Below are 15650 nucleotides of genomic sequence, written 5' to 3' on the forward strand. Positions count from 1 at the left end.
AATCCCAGACTCAACTTTTGTATAATGATTATTAATTATATTAATATTTTTAATAAATTTACCATTATTATAGCTATTGACTGTTAATTTGTTTATCTTGTTATCTATAGAGATTTGAAAAAAAGGAAGAAGTTTTCTTTACGAGTGATAGGGGAAGGCTCAGTTGGTGAGATTAAGGTAATCTCTAAGATCTGCTTTTTTTTGTCGTTAAATTATATATTTGCACTCCAATCTTATTTCAGAGAGTTAAGTATAGTCACGTGGAATAATCATGTCCAGAATGGAATTGTCGTAAGTAATAACTGTCCTAGAGCAATAATCCTAGGTGAAGATGCTAGAAGAAAATGGTTTTTGAGTGGGGAGGTATATGTCTAGAGATAATTAAAACTATTCATGAATCATCCAGGGGACTTCTCAATAGATTGCAAAGCAAATTTTCTTGCAGAAATTGGCTTAGGGTATTGGAATGGCATGCTTCAGTGTGGTGACGGTACGGTAGTCATGCCAGCACTCCATGGCATACCAATACATAGATGTCTGTTGTATTTTTTTTTTGCAAAAATTGATAAAATAAAAATAGGATATTAATTTAACAAGGTACTAATTGTTTTAGAGTGTAATTTAGCTGGGGTAATCTTGGTGGTGATCTTGGGTTGATTATCCTTGTGGAAATCACTCTGGGTTAATTGTCAACCTTTCTTACTTAAGATTTACTCCTCATTTTCCACAATGTTTTTTCTCCTTTAAACAAGATATGCAATATCTGGTTCAGTATTTCTCACACATAGCCTTTGAACTTTCTATAATATTTCTATATAATTTTTTAACTTTAGGCTGGGAAGGAACATATAGATTTGTCTGATGTGGTCGTTGGCACAGCTGTTACTACAGACATGACTCTCGTCAACATGAGTGATTGCAGTCTACACTACAAGTTGACAGTTGAACAATGCCTTGATGGTCCTAACTGTAATGATACCATGCTTAATGATCAACCTGGTGCGTTATATTGCTAATGAAGTATCAGTGATATTGTCTGATACTCCATGGAGTATGAATGTCATTTCCCACCCATAGTGTGCTTATCACAGCTATTTCTTTTATGCCTAACACAAAAGAGAAAAGATAGACTAGAAGGGTTCCCGGTTGTGCATCTCCTTTCAATTTAAAAACAACACAGAATTACCTGTGCTTGATATACCCTATCATAATAGCATACTCCGATAGAAGCATGTACACTTTCAGCTATGTAATAAGTACAATCTAAACATTTTTTTAGAAACTAGAATGTGATCAACAATAACACAAGAACCCAAAAAAGCAAAATTATTACTATTATTATCATAATTATAAAAGTACAATTAAGTTCTAATATTATTATTTTGCATTATAATATTGATAATGATAATAAATATCAGTGGCAGATCCAGGAATTCAAAATAGAGGGGTCCAAATGGGTCTCCATGATGTGGAAGCTGAGGAAAAATATTTTGTGGCTATGGCAATTTTTTGAAAGCATACAGTATTTCAAAAACTTGGTTAGGTGGGGGAAAGCCACCTAGTGCATCCCCCCTCCCCTTGAAATCGCCCCTGAATATAATAAGCGCTTTACGCAAGAGGACAGGGAGCTGTCGACAACGACAATTCGGGTTAAGCACCGTATATTGTTTAATGTGGTCTTCACGCTCTGACGAGCACAAAACCACCATCAACCTGTCTTTCCGTCCTGTTGCGTAAAGTGTCTATTGAATAATATAGTACAAGTTTAGTTGGATTAAGAATACAAAAAGAACTATCTATTCATTCCATGTCCTTTAAACAAATTTAATTCCATGTTTCTATTTTTAGCTGTGGAACTTAGTATTAGCAAGGACATCTTACCCGCCAGATCAGAGCGTAAAATATTTGTCACCGTGAGACCTGTAAGACGTGTGAACTACACATTCCGAGTGAACTATCAAATACTGATGCCAGAGAGAATTGAAAATGCGATCCCTATTGAGCCGGAGAAGCAGTTGTGTGAGCTTACAACCACTGGAGTCTACCCAAGCTTAGCGGTCACGGATGCGAGGTGTTACGGGAGCGCATGCGGAGTCAGCAAAGCACGGCTCTGGAGTTTGCTCTCTTTGGATAAGTACGTATCAAGCATTGGTGCATGTTAATATGTTTAAAGATTTGTCTCTTTGTCATCTACCCGTATAAAAATACACAGCTTCCCTCCCCACCCCCCTCATCAGCCCCTCCCCCATTGCAATACCTTTAGGTACACCACCGGTGTTAGACGCAACACACTAGAGTACAATAGCCTGGCCATAGGCAAAATGTAACTTAAGCCTTGGTGAAAAAAATAAATATTTTTATGAAACTTTTAAACTTTATTTTCTAGTTTGAATGTTTGTCTTGACTCTGATCCAAGCGCGGAAGAGTTGATGTACTCACGTATCACAAGGCATAGCACAAGGAGGAAGATACCAGTCCAAACAAGATCAATATTAGATTTCAACTTTGGAGCTGCTCCTCTAGGGGCTGAACCTTGCCTTATCCATCTAATGATCGAGAATACTGGCACAGTGCCAACAGACTGGTGAATATCTGTTTTTTGTTATTGAAAATATAATTATCAGATTATTAAATCAAATTAACATTCCTTCCTCTATTCTTGTATTAATCAAATGTTATCTCAATTTTGTAAATTTTTAAATTTTAAAATATTAATTGTAATTTTAATGTTTTTTCTTAATGATCTTTTTAGGAACAAATTTTATCGTAATTTTGTTTGTCTTGAATTTTTCATTGCTCATGAGCATGTGGTCTTTGTGATAGTTGCAATTTTTATCTTTGAAATTTTTATATTGAATACTTTTTGCATGTTTATATACTGTTGTTGTGCTTAGTTTTGTGAATGTTGTTTGTTTTTGCTTAATTTTGTTAGATTGACGCAATTCAGTTCATACTGCAATGTCAATTTTTGTTGTTTTTAATAATAAACTAGAATGAATGAAAAAAAAGATTGTAGGTGTAAAGTGAATAAATTATAATATTTGGAACAGGAAAAGTTGATGTTGTAATAAATCTGATGTCATTAATTATCATCATATAATTCACTGTTTTCATCATCATCAGTACAATCATCATTATCATCATCATTATCATCATCATTATCATAATAACCATATCAACCACTATTAAATTGCTACTATGCTTTTACAAAACTGCAATTCATTGTTTTTGATGGATTTTCATGTGGCAGCAAAAAATGATTGTTTTCGTTCATTTTTTTATTTTATTTATATGAGGAAAAAAACCATACGTTCTATTTTACAAACAGACATTGCAAGTCTTGTTTATCTTCTTACTACTTATTATTGTTATTTTTCTCGTAACATGTTATGATAACACTTTATGATATCTTAAAATATTTAATGACTTTTTATAAAATATTTGTTGGTAGGGCTTTATTATTTCCAAGTGACCTTCAACTTGAGTTAGAATATTGGGCAGAGACAGGTGAATTTGATGCAGATGAGCTGCATGAGGTAACAATATCACATTATGTTTTTTAAAAAATTGAGTACCATATAATTAGACAGGCCTTAAATAGACCATTACCATTACCATACTATATTATGTGATATGTGCCACATTTCTCTCAAGTATCACTCATAGTCTAACTTTAGTACAGATTTGTTTTCATTAACACCGATTATTTCCATTGAATAAGGAAAGAGATGCAAAATGTGGTTAGCATTAATAAGTACCTGGCATGGTCAGTTCTATTATTTTTTAGGGCTGTTCGAATTAGCAATGCCAGTATACAGTTTATCCAGAACAGTACAGTATACTATTGAATGAGGAATGAGGATGTGTCTCTTGTTAAATGGTAATATGGTGCCATGGCATGGTGGTTCCATAATTTTTTAGGGGTGTGTGTTAAAGGAATGACGGCAGTAATTAGAAAATTATCTAGACTAACTTATCTAGACTTCTAATTTCTTTATTGTCAGATGAGAATAATGGACAACAAACTGTTCGATATCCAGCCCAGGAAAGGTCATCTTGATCCAGGTCAAAGTGACACTATTACTCTGACGTATAATCATGACTTTGCAGGCACTGACCGCTTACCAGTTCTCTTTAAAGTCATGAGGGGAAGAGAAATTTTGGTAAGTTTATCGATGTTGTGACAACAATTTTTGCTTGACACATGCAAATTTAACTTAGATACGATAAAGTTCACATAAAAAGTGCTGGTTTCTCAGGATATTTGAATACGAACCCATCACAATAAGCAACTTCTAAATAGAAAGTTTGTTTAGCGATTCATTGTGAATTTTTTAAAGATATTTCATCAAATTTTCAATTCTGAGTTTTATTAAGAAGAAGCTTGTATAAATTGATTTTTTTTTTTAATTTGAATGTTTTACTTTTGTTATCTTGTGCTTTTTAAAAACTTTTTTGTTTGTTATGTTGTTTTGTTATATATTGAATTTTGTACCTTTTATATATTGCAGTTACCTAAACAAAGATTTTCTGATGTATTTTTTTTAATATATTGGACCAATAATCAACAGATGCACTGACTATGTTTAAATAACATAGAACGAACGTTACTCTGAATAAATAAAGAAAGGCAATGATTCGTCGTTTCAACATTTATTGAATCGACTTCAGGAATGACAAATAATGATTGAATTGAATTTGAATATTATATATATTTTGATACCGATCACTGTTATTTGAAGGCATTCCATGATTGTCAATTTTGCTGTTGGGTGTTAGTTGAAATAAAGTAAAATAAATAAATATACTAAAGGTCTAAGATTGTCTCTGTTCAGCTGATAGTGTAAAAATATTTTGTATTTATGATTGTATATGTGTTAAAGAAGTAAAAATTTATATCACGAAATGAAAATAACAGCTGTTACATTATTCTTTACAAATTTATCTACAAGTTTCTAGCAATTCAGTGTACTACAATTAATTATTTAATGTCTTTTAAATGTATATTATTTTCCCAGTTATCATTGTCTCTGCAGTTGAATTTTATTGGTGTTACTGTTGACCATGATAAGAACTACGTACATTTCCCAAGCAGCAAGCACATGTTCTCGCCAGTACCTGTTGGTGGAGTCAATAACCCCACACAGGTGTATGAGCTGTACAATGGGGGCGCTGTTGAAGTTACGTATCAGCTTGATCTGACCGCCTTAGAATATGTTAAAGAGGTATGTGTATGCTTTGTTAGTGTTTGTGAAAACTGCTCGGTTTGCTCATGCTCATGAAATCTGCTCATTATACCAGTGCAGCTTGTGAGCAAGTATGCACACATATTTGATTTGATGTATACTTTTCATTTTATTATAATTTATATATTTAGTGTAATATTTTTTCGCATCAATTCACTTCCATTTTTTCTTTCAATTCAAGGCAATGCATCTTGCAACAAATCATTCAGAAATTTATGCATGTATTTGTGTATTTAAATTTATTTTATTTCATATTTTCATCATCATTAATGTAATGTTAATTGTTGTTGTATATTAATATTGTTATTATATTGTTAAACATCCAACAACAAATTTACGTACATACCATACAAGATGGGTGTAATGATAATAATAATAGTAACAATTATTTATTTGTCCTCATTCAAATTGGAAATCGGAAACTTGTGCTGGGCGTCTGATTACCCGCGGCAGCTGCAGTGCAGAGCCATCCAACTTAACTATTAAACCTGTAACGGACACATACATAAAGTCCTTATCCAGCCTAACTCTCAATAGGATTGTTATTTGAGGAATAATGTGATTGCGATGTTCTATAAAGTAGATCATAAAGCGTCACTCTTGTTTTTGATATTTTTGTTATGCACAAGTTAAAATATATAGCTTAGCGGTCCCTGCATAGGTATCATCAGCTGACGCAGTTTTCTGATATAAAGGTGACACTTCATGAGAAAAATATTGGCCAAGACTAACACAATGTCGTTTTTTTTTGTGTTTTTTTTTCAGGAAAATTATAATCATAAAATATTTGAATGCTTAAACCCAAGTGGTGTGATACAAGCTGGACAGACAGCTAATGTGCAATGGGTCTTTTCACCTCTGGAATCGAAAACATACATGGTAAGATTAGTTTAATTTTAATTTAATTTACAGTCTATACACGATTTTATCAAGTCTATTTTGGAAAAGTGCTGCCATCGTCTTGCAACTTTTCACTGGGGGACTTCCAGCAGCCTAGCTTGAGCAAACTCTGTTTGACAACCAAAAAAAAAAAAAACACTGCAGTTTTTTGTGCCCTTATTTTCTTGCTTTTTGGTTTGGCATTTTGTTTTCAGAGACTAGCCTAGACCTAGGCTAACTCACTACATTAATAATATGTCGGTCTTATATAGCGCTTTATGCATAAAACCTCTAAGCGCTTCACATTACTACTCCGGTCATTGGATCAAACATGTATGGAACACATACTCAGCACCCCGGAGAGAATTCCATAATATTGCAGCTAGTAATCAGCGCAGTTGTGTTTGAACCTACCAGGTACCCACTTCTCCAGGGTGGAGAGAGACAACCGTGGTAGATAAAGTGCCTTGCCCAAAGACACGAGCGATTTGCACAGCAAGAGCTTTGAACCCCCGACCTCGAGGTTGGGAGTTCAAAACCGATGTGCCAACCGCTTCCACAAGAAGGTTGTTCACCGGCCACAGCGCACGTAAACATGTGAAAACATGCAAAACATAAACATGTGGAAATGCCTAGGCCTCTGGAAGACCCCCCACCCCACAGTGGTAGTCGCTAGGTTCTTTGAAAATTTTATTTCAAATTTAGTAAAAATGGTGTATAGGCTATGGACAAAAATTTTCAAAATCTCATTGTTCATCTGCAACCACCTGGAGAGTTTCTTTGCTAGAGTAAAATTTGATTTTTATCTATAGTTTTACCTATTGGTAGTTTAAATAATAGTGCATCCATGTTTGTGCAATCTTTGTTTGTTATTTTTTAGGTGTATGTTTTTGTTACATTTTACTTGTAAAAAACAACACCCTTAGTGTGTTTAAAACAGCACCAAATTTTTATCGCAATTTTTTTTTAGAACAATCATGTTAATCATTCTCCTTCAAATTCCTATCCAGAGATTTAAGAGATAAAATTTAAAGGCAACATTATATTTTTTTTAATTTTTATTTTTGGAAATCTATGAAGAAGACCTAGTATCAGTATATAAGAGTTATGTGAAGCCAACTGTAGAGTGTGCTATGCCTGCATGGCACTTGAGTCTGACTTCCAAACAAAATGCAATTATGGAATCAGTGCAAAAAAGTGCTTGTAAATTTATTCAAAATAAAGATTTTACAAACTACTTTGATGCTCTTACTATGTGTGAATTAGAACCATTGGGTCTTTCGCTGATATCAGTTGTGTGTTTAATTTGCTACTAATTTCTTTAAAGATACCCGCTTTGACGACTGGTGTAATCATAATAATTTCCACTCATGGTGTGAGTTTAAAAAGCCACAGAATATTTCAACAGCCCAAGTGTAAAGTCACTAGATATCAAAATAGTGCCATACCTTTTTTACTAAAATTTTCTTTAATAATGAATAATAATAATAATAATAAATTATAATACCTGTAATAATGAATCTCCCCCCCTCCCTTTTTTTTCCCATTATTCTTGTTGAAAAGATGTTATTGTTCCTCATCCACGCTTTTTGTTAAAAGATTTGCTATTTTTCAATTAATTTCTAATTTTTTTTTTGTTTATTTTTAATGTTTTTTAACAAGTTTTAAACCTTTAAGCTGTCTGTGTTTTGCTTCATGTGAGGTTTTTAATGTTAAATGTTTTGAATGTTTTTTTATTCAATTTTACTTTTTAATGTTTGATGTTTTTCTAAATGTTTGATAAAAAATTTGTTAGAAATCATTCTATGCCTTATTAATGTCTTCATATTTAACTATTTTTATTGTAAATATCGTGCACTTGAGCTGCAATTTTGATGTGTTTTTTTAATAAATAAATGAAATAAATTTAAAAAATTGAATAAATGAACAAAAAAGGGTGTATAATTCAACAGCTTATAATTTAGAGGATAAAAATAAATTCAGAAAAAAAAACTTAGATATGCTAAAGCATCAGAATCCTATGAAGGTTAGTCATTGCTCTTATGTCCGATTGATGGATGGAATGAGGTACATATGAGTTAGTATATCTAATGATATTGATATCATAAGTTATTGATAGATGACGTTAGGTGTCATAGACAATGATGATGAATGGTGTTACAACATTATTTTGTAAAACGTTTATCTTTTTTCTCAGGTTGATGTACCTATTCACATAATTGGCGGTGACACAGCATTGATAACGTTCACAGGTGTCGGCTATGATAAACGGATAATGGGAGACACCATGTGCTTCACAGACCAGACACAACTATCAGGTGTTCCAGCAGTTCAAGGTGTTCCTATTCCCAGACAGGTGAGAATTTTGCATTTTAAGTTTACTCTGTCTCTCTGTATAGATCGTTGTTTTAATCCTTTAAAAAAAATAGTATAGTGTTTGAAGCTGACAACAATTGTTGATGTGAAATATTTTCTCAACCTACTAATTGCAAAGTACATTATAGAAGATAATAGGCTACACTTATATAGACAAATATTTTACACTAAATATATACCACATATATATATATATATTCCTACAAGGAATCCAAAATGGCATTAAAAAATTGTTCGACTTAAATAAACTTTGACTTAATCGTTAATTCATGGAAAACACAACAATTTTGCATGCAAAATAAGATCAATTTAGAAATTATTTGATTTAGGCAAAGTCGATTTAGGCAAGTTTAACTGTGTGTGTATATATATATATATATATATATATATATATGCAAAATTGTTGTGTTTTCCATGAATTAACGATTAAGTCAAAGTTTATTTAATTCGAACAATTTTTTAATGCCATTTTGGATTCCTTGTAGGCAAGTTCAACTGTAGTGTTGAATAAAAATGATTATATATGCTTCAACTGAAGATGGCATTTCACAGTATAGCATCCCTTGTTCAAAGTGGAATTTGATATAAGAGGCTTGCCATGCCAAAAACATCAGTGACCAAAACAAAAAATTTACTTTTTAATTTATATTCATAATTCTCCACATTATAAAGCTTTAAAATGATAGGTCATTACTAGAATTGATTAATGCTAAAGTTATGAGTAAAAGTATTACAGCTTCTCTGTACTAAAGTATACAATACTGCCATATTCTTATGTTAATTACTCAGCCTCATATATTCTAGTAGGATAGTCATATTTTGTATGCACTTTATAAAGTAAAAGGACAAATTAATTAAGATAAGCAAAATAAAAGTAGAAAATGATTTGATAAGGGAAGCGCTTGCAAATAGATATTTGTAACTCCCATTAACCGGTCATCTTCTATGGAACTTAATAAAACCAGTTTCAATTGGAAGTATTCAATATTTAATGTTACATTTCTAAATTATAGAAAACAAAACCAAAAATGAAAAATAAGTGAAACCACTGGAAACAGGCAGCACTATAACGCTAATGTGAAAACACATTAAACTTTCGTATACACTGTGAACTTGTTGAAGTGAATGAACTTTAAATGCTGTGTGACTGCTAGCTTATTGATATATTTTTTTTCTATTATTAATTGTTATTCTACAAAAATTGCTACTGATATATTATTATTATATAGTTTTATAAGGAACATTTTTAATTCATTATAAATGGCCATAATTTTCTTCGTTGTTTGTTGAAAATACAATCAGGAAGTAACTGATACCATCTTTTAATAGGAATTTATGTGTGTAAACTGAAAACTCACCTAGAAACGTATCTAGGGAGTGCTCCCCCCCCAAAAAAAAAAAAAAAATGTAACCCCAGTGTTCCCCCTCCCCTTTAAAAATGTTCAAAGCCAAAAAGATCATGCTGAAGTAGTTCAAAAAATTGCCACATATCACCTTATTTTGTACCACACTGAACTCACACTAACTAAGAAAACTTGATTTGTTTGATATCAACTTCAATCATATGCAAAGAGTTCTGGTCACCAGAGATATATAATAAATAAGTATATCAGAAGCCTAGCGTTCATTGGCTGGAGCTCACCCTAAGTGAGAATGAAGAATGAGAGTGTGATAATTTCACTGGGTGGAATGCTAATCCATCACAGGCTACTCCCAGCAATTTGCTGGTACCCATTGATTGATACAGATAGGTAGACTAATGATAAACATAAATAAAGTAGATAAAGCGCATTGCTCAAGAAACGAAATGCACAGGGAGAAACTGAAAATCCAACATTGACGCCTGTAAAACGAACTTTAGTCGAACTTTGAACTAGAACTTCAATTAGTCTTAGTCGCAACTTCAACTTCAATATGTATTCACAAACAATGTAATCAGAGTTCTAACTACAACTAAATCAAGTCCTAGTTGTAGTTCAGCTGAAGATGGCTGGCGAGCAACAACTATCAAACTAACCAATGAACAGAGCTAATTTTAATAGCAGACAAAATTTTAGAGATCTGGTAACGCGGATGAATATTATACTGCAGTCTGTCTTTCAAAAACATATTTCCTCATAATTCATAATAGACCATTATTCGCCTATAAACTAATATTCTATAATTGTTGTTAACATCTAACGATAGAGAATTTGAAGTGTCTCTCAAAATTTGCTTTCTTTGGAGAACTATTATAGTTGAGGTCGAGCGAGGGCGGTGCCATCTTTGTTGTTGTTACACTGAAGTTTCTTGACCGCAACGTGAGGGGATTTCGTGCAAATCAGGAACTGTTGCATGTGGCTAGCAAAACATGTTAATTTCGCCTTTTGGAAGCTGAACGTAATGTCCCTTTCCTTGAACACACTGGAGATACATCAGACCTATTTTTAAAATCTTTTTTATTCATTTTACTTTATCGTAAGTTACAAAAAGCACGTTTTTAGTGGGGAAAATATTTCAAGTCAGCGATTTAGCCAGACCCTAGGCTGACTAAAAAAATCGGCCTGAGGAGGTATAATTTTAGTCGAAAGTTCAAGTGATTTAGTCGTAGTGCTAGTCGTTTTAAGAATGCGAAATGACGTAATTTTTAAGTTTTAGCTCGAACCATGACTAAGGTTCATTTTAAGAATACCGGGGTTAGGCTGGCAAAAAAGGCTGTTTACTATGATCCCAAGACTCTCGCAAGTCGCGGGAGTCTTCCAGAAATCGGAAGGGCCTCCCACACTCCTACAAGCACGCACAAATTGCCATAAAATGACCCAACTTACTCAAATCCATAGTATGCGCATATTTTACTTTTTTATTTACTATATCAATTGTCTCAATTGTGAGACAAAATAATAAAATTTGAATGTGTTAAGAAAACTCATTAAATGATGAAATAAAATATTTCACAGTCATGCTACTAGTACAATGCCATCTAAACACAAAGTTTTGTTTGCTGCCCTCTATAAAGTCTTTGATTGCAAACACCTTTTTCCCATTCAAAATATTTTAAGGTTTAAGTATGATGAGTTTTTTTGTCTTGGGCAAGGCACTATATCAAGTGGTGTAACAAAGATACCTGGGCCCCTAGCTAAGGGTTTTTTTTTTCAATCTCTTACCCTGGGAGCTATGTCTGGATAGATAACCCTTTGAGTATTGTGGAAAACCCCTTGTGTTAGTGTTTGACATTTTAAGGATGGATTGTGATTTTTTTTTTGGTTCTGCTCTTCGAAAGGCCCTGCTTGGACGATTTGGAGAAAAATGATAAATGATGATGATTAATATCCCTTTTCCCTCCCCCTCCCCTGGATTTAAGCCAGTTGAAAGTTCATAGATGTTACACCATTGAAATACCGTAAAACCTTGAATAGAAGCTCAATGGGCTTAATCTCGAGAAGAAGCCTATCTCAAATTGAAGCCTCCTCTTTAGTTTGCAAAAGTAGCCTCGAAAAGAAGTCTTTTCGAGATAGTATGGTGCGTACATTGTACATGAATTTCAAATAAGCAGAGTTTATACCTGTTAGGTAATTTAATGCCAGTTAATACATTCTATGATACAGATTGATGTTATCGTGGCCCTATTTATTGTTTTATAGTAATAATTCCCAAAATTTACAGCATTCATTTTGAAAAGAAGCCCATCTCGAAAAGTTTGCAAAAGGAAGCCCAGGGCTTCTAATTGAGGTTTTACAGCATCCATGTTGTCCACCCAAGTGTGTACCTGATAAATGCCAATGCACTGGTTACTAGCTACAGCATTGGATTTTTACCATAAAGAAACAGTGTGGGCTACAGTATATATTCCATAGTTTTTGAAGTTTAAAATGTTACGTGCATAACTGGTCTTGGAATGATATACCTTATGAAAGATAAAAGCCATTTAGGGTTGAGGCTAAAAGAGAAAAGAACAAGCTAAACAACCAGTAAGCCATTGCCTTACCTCATGACAGGAAAGGTAAGATAAACAGGTATGGTGTGCATCACTGGGTTATGAGACAATTGCTTGGCGCCTAATACCGTGAATTGGTTTATAGAAAAATACCTTATCTACTAGTCATGTGACTTGTACTCCTTGTGGTTGTTATAATTCATTGACTATTGAACATACTTATAGCAATTTAAAGATATACTGTCTGTCATGAGCCAAAAAATAGAAAAATTCAATTTCATATGAACTGCTTAAAAAAGATTATCAACTCATGTTTAAGAATCTCATAGTTACCGACCATCTCGCATCGTGCAGGACGGTCCGGCATTTCAAAGTGATTTTGGATGAAACACTCATTTTGCAGAAACACATGCGTGATAACAAATTATCATGAATTCAGGGGAAAATGTATTTAAATTTAGAAGAAATTGGTTTTATTGAAAATATAAAAACGGTCATGTAGTAGGCTAACTTGAGACAATAGAGAGCTTTCGTTATCTCGCTCAAGAATCAAATTCATCAAGAAAATTTCTCCTTCCCGTTTGTCAACAAACACTCCCTGAAATCGTTTTAAAACAGCCTAAAAATGCTCATCGTTGGAGCTCCAGCACCCATAGACCCCCGCCGGGGCTCCTCCCCTGGAACCCGGCATGTGCACTGCCTCCCCCCCTTCCCCCAGCCAACTTGTGTAGTCACTCACACATTTCAAATTTTTCAAGTTGGTAACTATGGAATTTTAATGAGAAAAAATTGTCCCCATTAAATAGTGGACAGTTTGATAATACCTTTCATTTTTACTTTTGCATAACCTTTAACTTCACTAGTAAATAATTAAAGATTTATGTAGTAAAATGTCTCTAAATCATTGAATACTATTTTTTTTTTCTTCTACCAGTCAGATGTCAATAACTTAATTTTTCCTCTTCATTGAGCTATTCAAAATTTTAATTTGATTTTGGAGGTTTTCCCCCAGTTTTTTTGTCAGATTAGGGCATTACTTTTTCATGAGTTTGGATGGAAAAAATGTCATCAACTGTTACTACCTGTGGATTGTTGTTTTATAACTACCTGCATGCCCATTTTATGTTTGTATTTACTCCTATTTGGAGTTTCTGTACCCGCAGCAACAACTTTGCATACTACATGCAAAACCTTTTATTTCAAAAGTCTCTGTTTATAATATGCAAACACTCTGAAGTCTGAGTTTTTGTGTGTTATATAATGCTGAGTCTTTCAGCTACCTGTACATTTACCAAGCATTTCAGTTTTTTGGTGGTAAATATAATACAAAAAATTAAGATAAAGCCCTTGTTTAAAAATTATAGCATGTTTATGGTTTCTGATAAAACAAAAAATATACGCCAACATAATGGTATTTTGATGGATTGGACGTTAATGGAATTTTGCCAACGGTACACATTCACCTTTTTAAGCAGTTTGAATAGTGGCAGGAAATACATTGATAGACTTTTGTTACAGATAATAATGGGGCAAAGGTTAACTTATCCCCTTCTATACTGTTTTTTTTTTTGTTTTTTGTTTTTAAATTGATGAATGTCACAGTAATTGACTTAAAGGATTGATGGCCCTTTACAAAATGTTTCTCATCTCACAAGGTCACATATTTGTACACAGTATGGGTGGTAGTATGGTACCAGGCAGTACAGCCAGTGCAGTACATGCACCCAGTAATGCACTCGGTATCACAAGATGTCACCGTTGAATATGTACTGTGTTGGCTTTGAAGGCCAAATTTTTGACCCCTTTTGAGAATATTTTCCGGAAAGGGCTGAACTCACTGGGGATGATAGATACACAGGAGGGCCAAATTTATGCCAAAGGTGCAGCTGGTGCAATACCAACAGTATAGTCTAGCTGGTGCAGATGGCCAATGCAATTTAGCCAGTGCAATATGGCCGGTGTAGTACAGCCGGGTGGTAGAAAAACTGTTAGCATTTCTTCTTTATTTGTCATCATTTTAATTAGAAATAACAAATTTAGGCTGGGTGCAACCGCAGTGCAGTGCCACCGGACTTTGACTACATCATATAACTGATACTCACGACATTGTCCTTAATGCTCCTAACTCTCAATATGAGGGTTATTCGAGGAGCTAAATGAAACCTGACTCTAGCCGGGTTTGAGCCAGGGTCTTCAGCACAAGAAGCAGGAACAAATATCTCTCCGCAAACCCCTCAGCTCAGTTGTTATAGAAGTTGAGATACATGCCTTTTTTTAAAGGCTAACATTTTTATTTCATCTTTGCCATGAATTTCCAGGTAATCTTAATGTTCTGTTATGTTATATCTGTAGCTTCTGTATCTGAGTGAGGAGCGTATCTCTTTGGGCAACTTGGCACTTTTTAGCCAATCACGTAAGCCGGTGTATCTGACAAACAGATCTCAAGACCACACTGTTGCATTTGAGTGGTATGTGACAAGTGATGCCGACAGTCAGGTCAGATGTTAAGCCTCAATTTTTAAGTCTTGTTTCTTAAATATTGTGTGGGATTCTTATTACACTCTTAGTACACAGCCAGTCTCTGGTACACTACAATGCAATTCTCTAGTAAAATCAAGGAAAAACTATAACGATATATTTGGAGATTTTTTTTTAGACTTAGTTTATAAAGCATCACATTTCAACTATATAAGAGGGCTTTTAAATATCAGCCAACCATCTAGGTAACTCTGGAAGGGTCACCCTTTATATAGTTAAAATAATAAATAAATATATAAATAAATGTATTAGTCTTGCATTTCAGTGCCCGTTTTACAATTATTTCTTATAGAAGTGCATGCCAAACAGTGCAAAATTTCATTATAAATTAAATTCTATCTAGAAACTGAAAAAAATGTTCATGAATTTTGTCTTTATGACATTTAACCTATTGTACTTTCTAGGTGATTGACATTCAGCCAGTGAGTGGAACCCTGTCACCAGGTCAGAGTATCGTCTGTAAAGTTAATTTTGTTGCGAGCGGTGATCCATCCTTCTATGACTTGGACATGGTGTGCGAGGTAGGAGACATTCCTTTCATTTTCTTATTTCACAAATTTGAGAGTAAATATTCTTCATAATCTTATTTCAAATTTTGACTTTTATCACTAAAAGTGCAAGTATATTAAAAAAAATAATGGGTTTTTTTTTTTTAAGAATAGACATTCCAGGAAGCTGTCCAGGGGCGGACCCAGGGG

General features: G+C 33.7%; 1 protein-coding gene across 1 annotated transcript in view; it reads left to right on the forward strand.

The window, feature by feature from the left end:
- Positions 1–15650, forward strand: part of LOC117106185 (cilia- and flagella-associated protein 65-like) — a 55397-nt gene that overhangs the window by 21147 nt on the left and 18600 nt on the right. Inside the window, exons 20-30 of the mRNA XM_033247536.1 lie at positions 111–177; positions 834–999; positions 1849–2134; positions 2387–2584; positions 3452–3536; positions 4005–4163; positions 5037–5225; positions 6012–6125; positions 8323–8481; positions 14767–14910; positions 15357–15473. Coding sequence (XP_033103427.1) covers positions 111–177; positions 834–999; positions 1849–2134; positions 2387–2584; positions 3452–3536; positions 4005–4163; positions 5037–5225; positions 6012–6125; positions 8323–8481; positions 14767–14910; positions 15357–15473 — 1684 coding nt within the window. The remainder of the gene's footprint in view (positions 1–110; positions 178–833; positions 1000–1848; positions 2135–2386; positions 2585–3451; positions 3537–4004; positions 4164–5036; positions 5226–6011; positions 6126–8322; positions 8482–14766; positions 14911–15356; positions 15474–15650) is intronic.

This window comes from Anneissia japonica, unplaced genomic scaffold (assembly GCF_011630105.1).
Source record: "Anneissia japonica isolate Jap-2015-1 unplaced genomic scaffold, ASM1163010v1 scaffold288019_len225695_cov184, whole genome shotgun sequence".
In the NCBI taxonomy this organism is placed as follows: domain Eukaryota; kingdom Metazoa; phylum Echinodermata; class Crinoidea; order Comatulida; family Comatulidae; genus Anneissia; species Anneissia japonica.